This window comes from Notolepis coatsorum (assembly GCF_963971535.1).
Source record: "Notolepis coatsorum genome assembly, chromosome: 16".
NCBI lineage: Eukaryota > Metazoa > Chordata > Actinopteri > Aulopiformes > Paralepididae > Notolepis > Notolepis coatsorum.
Window position 1 is genome coordinate 9,303,200 of NC_140180.1, and position 10,657 is coordinate 9,313,856.

The 10,657-nt window shown below is 43.3% G+C and overlaps 1 protein-coding gene across 1 annotated transcript in view; it reads left to right on the forward strand.

Annotated features, from left to right (window-relative positions):
- Window positions 1–10,657, forward strand: part of LOC311242870 (mitogen-activated protein kinase kinase kinase kinase 4) — a gene marked incomplete at its 5' end in the record, with an annotated part of 207,353 nt that overhangs the window by 166,972 nt on the left and 29,724 nt on the right. The window contains 3 exon segments of the mRNA XM_084331936.1: window positions 3,186–3,291; window positions 6,441–6,599; window positions 7,983–8,126. Of these exon segments, the coding sequence (XP_084188062.1) occupies window positions 3,186–3,291; window positions 6,441–6,599; window positions 7,983–8,126 (409 nt within the window).

Consider the following 10,657-nt stretch of genomic DNA (forward strand, 5'->3'; position numbering starts at 1 on the left):
CATCAGGGTCCCCCATTTTCAATTCATCATAGTAATTAGTATCCTCTAGTGAACGAAAGTGTTGGTTATGACGTGACAGACAGTGGAGCTGTTTGCAGATAGCGAGCATTTTGACGTGTTGCGTGGTGGCGATGTCTCGCAGACAATACAACTACAAGTATAATTATATAATATATATATTTTATATAAAAAAAAATTATAGAAAAAACAAAAAAAATTATCAAAAACGATCGATATCTCAGCACCCCCACTCCCCGCGGACTTCTCGCGTCCTTGCGGCGGTAGCGAGTTAGGCGATAGTAGGGCTAACGCGATTGGGCACTGAGAGAAGCGTCAGTGGCCAATCAGGCCGCGCAAACCGAACGCGGAAGGACAACCACCTTGGGGAAAGTATTCACGCATCCTGGTCGTTGTAAACAGCGACTCCTACAGTTCGGTCGGGGTGCCTGCACAGCAAGGGAAGGATCTGGAGGGAGGTAGTGTGACCTTCCGCACGTTACACTCTCCCAGGGAGAGTCCGCGCTGCCAGGTGAAAAGAAGCGGTGGGCTGGGGTACACATGTGTCGGAGGAAGCATGTGATAGTCTCCGCCCTCCCGGACCGACGGTAGGGGGTAGAGTGCGCAACGACCAGGAAGGGGGATTGGGAATTGGCATAACGCCTAACATTGGGATGGGAGAAAAATCGGAAAAAAGGAGGAAAATAGATAATAAAAAGAAGTCCAATTGGTATGATTTGTTGATTGATTGATTATTTTATTTCCGTGTACATGTACACAAAGTGCCCAACCCTCGTGGGTTTATAAGACTGTGGCAGTGTTCCATTATTACATTACACATTACATTACATTATCTAAACACGGATTACATAGATACAGATTACAGCTCGGTCACAAAGTATTCTGTCTTCTCTCCCACGCTTGGCAAATACAATGTTCCCTTCCTGAGGCACAACGCAAGTTGTTCATATTCATCCAGTATAAAGGGAAATTCCACCCTAAAGCAGAATTTACACTGTGCCATTCCAATGATCTTGGACAGTTGGACGCGTTCTGTTTTTGTGTGGTGTGTGGGTTGGAGTTGAGTACCACTAGAATTCCACTTTTAAGAGTTACTGTTTGACTTTTAAATTAAAACAAAAATGACTAATATAATCCTTAACTGTGTTTAATATATAACCCATACCTATGTTTATTATAACCCTTACCTATGTGTATTATAACCCATAACTGTGTTTAATTTAACTCTTCATTTAATATAACCCTTAACTGTGTTTAATAGAACCCTTAACTGTGGCATTATATGGTCTCATTTACCGGGTTCATTATTTTGGCCCAAGTCATTTTGTGTTTTACCAAATATATTGCAGTGTTCTGAAGTTACCACTAGAGGGAGGTGTTGTTATGGTTTGGCAGTACTCTCTCCATTAGAGGACACGTGTCCACATTACTACTGGTGGCAGTCTCACCTTGATATAGTGAGTCCTGTAGAGTGAGAACTCCCTGTCTACACAATACAGCCAAACATAGAAATACAGTACATAGAGTGAGAACTCCCTGTCTACACAATACAGCCAAACATAGAAATACAGTACATAGAGTGAGAACTCCCTGTCTACGCAATACAGCCAAACATAGAAATACAGTACATAGAGTGAGAACTCCCTGTCTACACAATACAGCCAAACATAGAAATACAGTACATAGAGTGAGAACTCCCTGTCTACACAATACAGCCAAACATAGAAATACAGTACATAGAGTGAGAACTCCCTGTCTACGCAATACAGCCAAACATAGAAATACAGTACATAGAGTGAGCACTTCCTGTCTACACAATACAGCCAAACATAGAAATACAGTACATAGAGTGAGAACTCCCTGTCTGCACAATACAGCCAAACATAGAAATACAGTACATAGAGTGAGAACTCCCTGTCTACACAATACAGCCAAACATAGAAATACAGTACATAGAGTGCGAACTCCCTGTCTACACAATACAGCCAAACATAGAAATACAGTACATAGAGTGAGAACTTCCTGTCTGCACAATACAGCCAAACATAGAAATACAGTACATAGAGTGAGAACTCCCTGTCTACGCAATACAGCCAAACATAGAAATACAGTACATAGAGTGAGAACTTCCTGTCTACACAATACAGCCAAACATAGAAATACAGTACATAGAGTGAGAACTCCCTGTCTACACAATACAGCCAAACATAGAAATACAGTACATAGAGTGAGAACTTCCTGTCTACACAATACAGCCAAACATAGAAATACAGTACATAGAGTGAGAACTCCCTGTCTACACAATACAGCCAAACATAGAAATACAGTACATAGAGTGAGAACTTCCTGTCTACACAATACAGCCAAACATAGAAATACAGTACATAGAGTGAGAACTTCCTGTCTGCACAATACAGCCAAACATAGAAATACAGTACATAGAGTGAGAACCTCCATTCTACACAATACAGCCAAACATAGAAATACAGTACATAGAGTGAGAACTTCCTGTCTACGCAATACAGCCAAACATAGAAATACAGTACATAGAGTGAGAACTTCCTGTCTACACAATACAGCCATAGTGTTCCCACTGCTACAAAAGGCAAATTCAGAAAACTCCACCTGTTTTCTACCCAGAATGCACTGCTTCTTCCTCATTAGAGAGTCCGTGGTGGTTGGAACACTGATCTTTGCTGCATTACTGCCACTTAGCGGAAAGAGTGATCAGTAACCTCATTACAGAATAAATCAGAGCCTCTAGGGGGCGGTATACACGTGATAACAGTCAATCATTCATTCATTTACATTTACATTTAGTCATTTAGCTGAAACGCTTTTATCCAAAGCGACTTACAAGTTCTGTACGACAAGTCGTCAGGAAGGAAGGGTACAACTCTATCAGCTGAGTAACAATGTTCATCAAAGTGTTGAGTGCTACAGTGTAGGTTAGTTTATTAGGACATGTGCATGACAGTAAGGTTAGTTAGGGTTAGATTTGGTTTTTAGATAATGGTTGAAGAAGTGCGTCTTCAGTCATTAAACCTTTATTTAAACTTGAGGGACACCCTCATTTACAGTGACGTTGTTCAAATAAAAGCAGACTAAAAGCGATTACAAAATGAGTTGTTGATGTGTTGTTTACTGTGATCTGATTGGTCCGTCAGGCTGTCAGCAGTCCTCCTGGGAAAAGCACCCCCTCCTCCTCCTTCTCCTCCTTCTCCTCCTTCATCGACCCCCGACTCCTCCAGATGTCTCCTCCTCACAGCCCTAGTACGTATACAATATATATATATATATATGACTACAGATGGATTACAAACACACTATTGATTGTGGTGTACTGTTGACTACTCTCACTATCTCTGTCTCTCATTCTCTCTCTAGCTGTGTCTGTCTGTCTCTCTATCTCTTTCTGTCTCTCTCTCTTTCTGTCTCTCTCTCTCTTTCTGTCTCTCTCTCTCTTTCTGTCTGTCTGTGTCTTTCTGTCTCTCTCTCTCTTTCTGTCTGTCTGTGTCTGTCTGTCTCTCTCTCTCCTTCTGTCTCTGTCTCTCATTCTCTCTCTCCCTCTCCTTCTGTCTCTGTCTCTCATTCTCCCTCTCCTTCTGTCTCTGTCTCTCATTCTCTCTCTCCCTCTCCTTCTGTCTCTGTCTCTCATTCTCCCTCTCCTTCTGTCTCTGTCTCTCATTCTCTCTGTCTCTCTCTCCCTCTCCTTCTGTCTCTGTCTCTCATTCTCTCTCTCCCTCTCCTTCTGTCTCTGTCTCTCATTCTCCCTCTCCTTCTGTCTCTGTCTCTCATTCTCTCTGTCTCTCTCTCCCTCTCCTTCTGTCTCTGTCTCTCATTCTCTCTCTCTCTCTCCCTCTCCTTCTGTCTCTCTCTCTCTCCTTCTGTCTCTGTCTCTCTCCCTCTCCTTCTCTCTCTCTCCCCTCTCCTTCTGTCTCTCTCTCTCTCCCTCTCCTTCTGTCTCTGTCTCTCTCTCCCTCTCCTTCTGTCTCTCTCCCTCTCCTTCTGTCTCTGTCTCTCTCTCTCCCTCTCCTTCTGTCTCTCTCTCTCTCCTTCTGTCTCTGTCTCTCTCCCTCTCCTTCTCTCTCTCTCCCCTCTCCTTCTGTCTCTCTCTCTCTCCCTCTCCTTCTGTCTCTGTCTCTCTCTCCCTCTCCTTCTGTCTCTCTCCCTCTCCTTCTGTCTCTGTCTCTCTCTCTCCCTCTCCTTCTGTCTCTCTCTCTCTCTCCCTCTCCTTCTGTCTCTCTCTCTCTCTCTCCTTCTGTCTCTGTCTCTCTCCCTCTCCTTCTCTCTCTCTCCCCTCTCCTTCTGTCTCTGTCTCTCTCTCTCTCTCCCTCTCCTTCTGTCAATTCAATTCAATTCAAATAGGCTTTATTGGCATGAAATATTGACATACTTATTGCCAAAGCAAGTTCAACATACAAACAATAACATATATATTAAGCAATAAAATATCATAACATTAGTAATAACAGTAAGGACAATCAACAAGAAACATATTAATTTACAAAATGGTCACTCGATCGGGTAGTCATTTTTCAAGTGTGGCCATTCAGATACATTTTACAGGGCTTGTTCTCTTATTTTGTGACAACCGTCTACATATTTTGCAGCTAATGCTGTACACTGACTTTTCTCTCCACACATGTATAGTAGCTTTTGGTGATCAGGGAGGTGGATAAACTGTGCATCAATTTTGTTTATTTTGTCAAAGAAGACTTCTCTTAGGTCCTTGTATTTCTCACAGTATAGCAGGAAGTGAAGTTCTGTCTCAATGTCCCCCTGATGGCAAAGTGAACACAGCCTGGCCTCTCTGGGCAGCCAGTTTTGCCTGTAACGGCCTGTTTCTATGGCTAGACTGTGTCCACACAGTCTGTACCGTGTCAATGTTTTTCTTAATTTTATCTCACTCACGGTAGTCAGGTATTCTGCCACCATGTACTCTCTGTTTAGGGTCAAATAGAATTCTAATTTACTTTGAGATTTGGTTGATTTGTTCCAAAATTCTATATAGTTTTCTTTTTGTTTTGAGGTTATTTGGTTGGGCCAGATTTTTTGGTATCTGTCCTGAGGCATTTGTGGGCAGAGATTTCTGACTAGCTGGCAGAGGGGACTCTTATCTGGGTTCATCTCTTGGCTCTGAAGGGCTTTGTAGTGGTAGGAGTGGGGGTCACTTGATTGGAGGTGTGTGTAAAATTTTATGGCTCGCTTTTGAATTTGAATGATTAGGGGGTATTGGCCGAGTTCTGCCCTGCATGCATTATTGGCAGTGTGTCTGTGGACCTTAAGTAGGTTTTTGCACAATTCTGCATGCAGTGCTTCTAATGGGTGCTTTTCCCATTTTGGGAAATCTTGGTTAGTTAATGGACCCCACACTTCACTGCCATATAATATTATTGGATTTATTTGATGGCATAAAAAGCCCTTCTTCCCTTCTCCTTCAATTCATTCACAGCCATATTGAAGTTTCCATTATGATTTATTCTCAATCCCAAATATGGGTAGCTTTTTGTGTTTTCTAATATGTGTGTGCCTAATTTAAATGTATTATGTGAACTCTGAGACTCGTGTCTCCTTTGAAAGATCATGACTTTAGTCTTCTTCATGTTTACGTTCAGGGACCATGTCTGACAGAACTGGTGGAGGATGTCTAGGTTCTGTTGTAGACCCTCTTTAGTGGCTGACAGCAGAACCAGATCATCTGCGTACATCAGTAATTTTACATTGGTATCGTGCAGAGTCAGACCGGGTGCAGTGGAAAGTTCTAATAACTTTGCTAATTCATTTATATATATATTGAACAATGTTGGGCTTAAATTCTGTCTCTGTCTCTCTCTCCCTCTCCTTCTGTCTCTCTCCCTCTCCTTCTGTCTCTGTCTCTCTCTCTCCCTCTCCTTCTGTCTCTCTCCCTCTCCTTCTGTCTGTCTCTCTCTCTCCCTCTCCTTCTGTCTCTCTCTCCCTCTCCTTCTGTCTCTGTCTCTCTCTCCCTCTCCTTCTGTCTCTGTCTCTCTCTCTCCCTCTCCTTCTGTCTCTCTCTCCCTCTCCTTCTGTCTCTGTCTCTCTCTCTCTCTCTCCCTCCTTCGGTCTCTGTCTCTCTCTCCCTCTCCTTCTGTCTCTCTCTCTCTCTCTCCCTCTCCTTCTGTCTCCGTCTCTCTCTCTCCCTCTCCTTCTGTCTCTGTCTCTCTCTCTCCCTCTCCTTCTGTCTCTCTCTCTCTCTCTCCCTCTCCTTCTGTCTCTCTCTCCCTCTCCTTCTGTCTCTCTCTCTCTCTCTCCCTCTCCTTCTGTCTCTCTCTCTCTCCCTCTCCTTCTGTCTCTGTCTCTCTCTCTCCCTCTCCTTCTGTCTCTCTCTCTCTCTCCCTATAGCCCATATTATGTTACAATAAGATATGTAAGGAAAGTGTTGTCCCACCCCCTCTCTCCAGCAGGGGTCATGAAGGCCGATCCGATCAGAGGGCCGACCCACAGGAAAGGTTCGGTGGTCAACGTGAACCCCACCAACATCCGACCGCAGAGCGACACGCCGGAGATCCGCAAGTACAAGAAGAAGTTCAACACCGAGATCCTCTGTGCCGGCCTCTGGGGTTTGTAGTTCTTCTGATGGCTTTTCTGTAGTCACACCTGCACTGACACTAGACACGGACTCTGGGGTTTGTAGTTCTGATGGCATTTCTGTAGTCACACCTGGACTGAAACTACACACTGGGGTTTGTAGTTCTGATGGCATTTCAAACTACACACGGCCTCTGGGGTTTGTAGTTCTTCTGATGGCTTTTCTGTAGTCACACCTGCACTGACACTAGACACGGCCTCTGGGGTTTGTAGTTCTTCTGATGGCTTTTCTGTAGTCACACCTGCACTGACACTAGACACTGCCTCTGGGGTTTGTAGTTCCGATAGCTTTTCTGTAGTCACACCTGCACTGAAACTAGACACAGCCTCTGGGGTTTGTAGTTCCGATAGCTTTTCTGTAGTCACACCTGCACTGAAACTAGACACAGCCTCTGGGGTTTGTAGTTCCGATAGCTTTTATGTAGTTATTGAACATTGTACTTTACTGAACATTGTTACTTAGCAGTTGTGCCCTTCCTGATGACTTGTCGTACAGAACTTGTAAGTCGCTTTGGATAAAAGCGTCAGCTAAATGACTAAATGTAAATGTAAGTTATTACTGTTTTGTGTAATTGATCTATAAGTACACACTGAAAATCTTCACAATCAGTGAATTGGAGTTCACATTATTATAAAATGAAAGTGTTAAAGCTATCGCATGCACTTATCACCGACATCTAAGAAGGGAGATCCCCCCTTGAATGGCCCTTCTAAGGTTTCTCTCCTCCACATTGCCTGTGGTGCATTTTCTGTCTCCATCTCTCTGTCTGTGTGTCTGTCTGTCTGTCTCTGTGTCTGTCTCTCTGTCTGTCTCTTTGTCTCTCTGTCTGTCTCTGTCTGTCTCTGTGTCTGTCTCTCTGTCTGTCTGTCTGTCTCTCTGTCTGTCTCTGTCTGTCTCTCTGTCTGTCTCTTTGTCTCTCTGTCTGTCTCTGTCTGTCTCTCTGTCTGTCTCTTTGTCTCTCTGTCTGTCTCTGTGTCTGTCTCTCTGTCTGTCTGTCTCTCTGTCTGTCTCTCTGTCTGTCTCTTTGTCTCTCTGTCTGTCTGTGTGTCTGTCTCTCTGTCTGTCTCTCTGTCTGTCTCTATGTCTGTCTCTTTGTCTCTCTGTCTGTCTCTGTCTGTCTCTCTGTCTGTCTCTGTCTGTCTCTCTGTCTGTCTCTTTGTCTCTCTGTCTGTCTGTGTGTCTGTCTCTCTGTCTGTCTGTCTGACTCTCTGTGTGTCTCTCTCTGTCTGTCTCTTTGTCTCTCTGTCTGTCTCTGTGTGTCTCTATCTCTCTATCTCTGTCTCTCTGTCTGTCTCTCTCTATCTCTCTACATCTGTCTCTCTCTCTCTCTCTCTCTCTCTCTCTCTCTCTCTAGGAGTGAATCTCTTGGTAGGAACAGAGTCAGGCCTGTGGCTGTTGGATCGTAGTGGTCAGGGGAAGGTCTACTCTCTGATCAGCCGACGGAGGTTCCAGCAGATGGACGTTCTGGAGGGTCTCAATGTTCTCATCACCATATCTGGTGGGTACACACACACACACACACACACACACACACACACACGCACACATTAACACACACACACACAGGCACCAATGTAATGTTGTTTAGTGTTAGAATTACATTTAGGATATACCCGGGCATAGCTGTCAACCCTACCGGTTTTTCCGGTATTCTCCTGTTTTTTTAACCCTCTTCACGCGCTGTTCACGGCTCACGGATTGGTACGTATTTTGTACTTATTATTATAATTTTTTACAAAATGGCTGCAATTCTCCTCCGTGACGACAGGTGGCAGCAGTGTAGATTAGACCGTTATCACAGGAAGTCAGACCGTTGCGACCCGAAGAAGACAGCGACGCGACCGGATAAAGCTCAGAGCTCAGGGGAGAGAGTAGACTGATGCACCGAGGGTGTCAAATCAACTTAGCCAGTGTCTCTTGATTGCCCACTCTGTGGCTTTTGTCTCTGGAACAAAAGGTTTGCAAATCTTCTGTGGATAAAACAATACAAATGCAGGAATGTGTTGGTTGGTGAACACTAACAGCCGTTTGCTCTGCGCCTCCACTGTCCCCTCCTGCCATTCCTCCACGGATAGCATGCCTTCACTGACGCCCAATTTCCTGAATGCGATTTATACATATAAATAAATTGATCCGTTTTAAAAGTTGTCGTGAATTGTCATGGTATGACAAATACAGTTACTGGTAACTCGCAGGCATTGCAGAGATATTGAGGAAAAACACAAAATCGCATTGGCTTTTTTTCTATCTCATTTTTCTCTGTAGAATGAATGAATGAATGAATGAATGAAAACTTTATTTAACAGATTGCAGAATGGGTACAATACAGTACGGCTCAATACAGACATACAGACATACTACACAGACATAATAGACACACACACTGTTCCAAAAATGATATTCCCATTTCACACTGCTAAATTAATGACCATAGGTATTTTTTATAGCTTTTTCAGGAACATGGCATGTCTTTTTTTATCATGCATATCCTGTTACCTATATTTTTTTGCATTTTGCACAATCAATGCGGGCGTGACCACCTGCATTTCACTGTATGTGACAAATAAACCTCTTGATTCTTCTTGAGTTGTCGTATTAATATGTAGCCTACAGTGATGAAGGTATAAAGACACTGGTAATACATTGATTGATTGCTAACTTTAACAGATGGGTACAATACAGTATTGTGCAATACACAATTGTTAAGGGGATGCAGACCAGAGAAGGACTTCTTCCCCCATTTTCAATTCATCATAACATTTATGTATGAATTGTAAGATTTCAATAAATATGAACATGTTAATGCTACTACTACATAAACTGAATTTATACTGAATTTGTCTTACACTTAATGCAGGGATGTTCACAAGCATTTCACTTTCAACCAGGTATCTGATTAATTTAATGTAGCAACTAGTTCACCCAGTCCTTGTTGGACTGATAACTTTAAGTGGTTGCCCAGTGGAGATTTAGGATTCACTGACTGTAGACTGTAAGAAAAAAAGCTGCAAGAAAACTAAATGTCTGGCATCTATGGTTTCCAAATACTGTCAAATTACAGTAAAATCAAATGCATTTACAGATTACAACCTTTATTTAATGGTTAATATTTTGATAAAAGGTAATTTACTGTATTTTTATAGCATTTACACTCTACACAGTAGGAAAACAAAATAATACCGGTTTTGACCAGCAGCGACGAGGCAGCTCCATTGGGAGGGGGCAGGGCCGGGTGGGAGGGGGCGGGCTGAGGGGGCGGGGGCCAGGAGAAGGGGCGGGGCTAAAACCTGCACGTTTTTTCAAATCGAAATGTTGACAGCTATGTACCCGGGTAGAACAGATGCATGCAACAGATGTAAACAAAAACAATGGCGTTCACCACTCTCCTCGCTAGGAGGCTCATTCTCTTTAAATGGATACACCCATCTCCACCTACTCACAATAGATGCATCCACGAGATTCTACACTGCATTAGACTTGAACGAATCGGATTCTCTCTAAAGGGCTCCCTAAAAGCATTCCATGCGACCTGGCAACCATTTTGCAACACATCGATACCCTAACTATCAATGAAGAAACTGAGAAACAATAGAGCTGTACACCTCTAACTAAACTTTCCTATCTTTTATGACTATTTTATTCCTATTGTTCTACTGTGTATTTTCTCTTCTTTTTTTTTCATGAGATCCCGGGGAGGGGGGGGGGGGGGGGGGCTGGGTAACTGAGTAACTGAGGGAGGGAGGAACAGGGGACATAACTGCAGAAGATTGAAATGTCCAAACATTAACAGGGAGGATACTATAGGAGGGGGCAGGGATCAAATGTATAATGATTTCATTGTTGTTTTTATTTCCCAGCCACATCTATACCATAGAATCTCTATACCTATTTATGTATGTATATTGCAGATCAGTGGCGTTGTTAGCCTCCGGGGGTGGGATCAGGGATGGGGTGGGAACAATGGGAGGGGAGGGGGGGGGGCGAAGGGAAAAAAATGGAAAATAAATGTATAACATGTACAACTGAAAT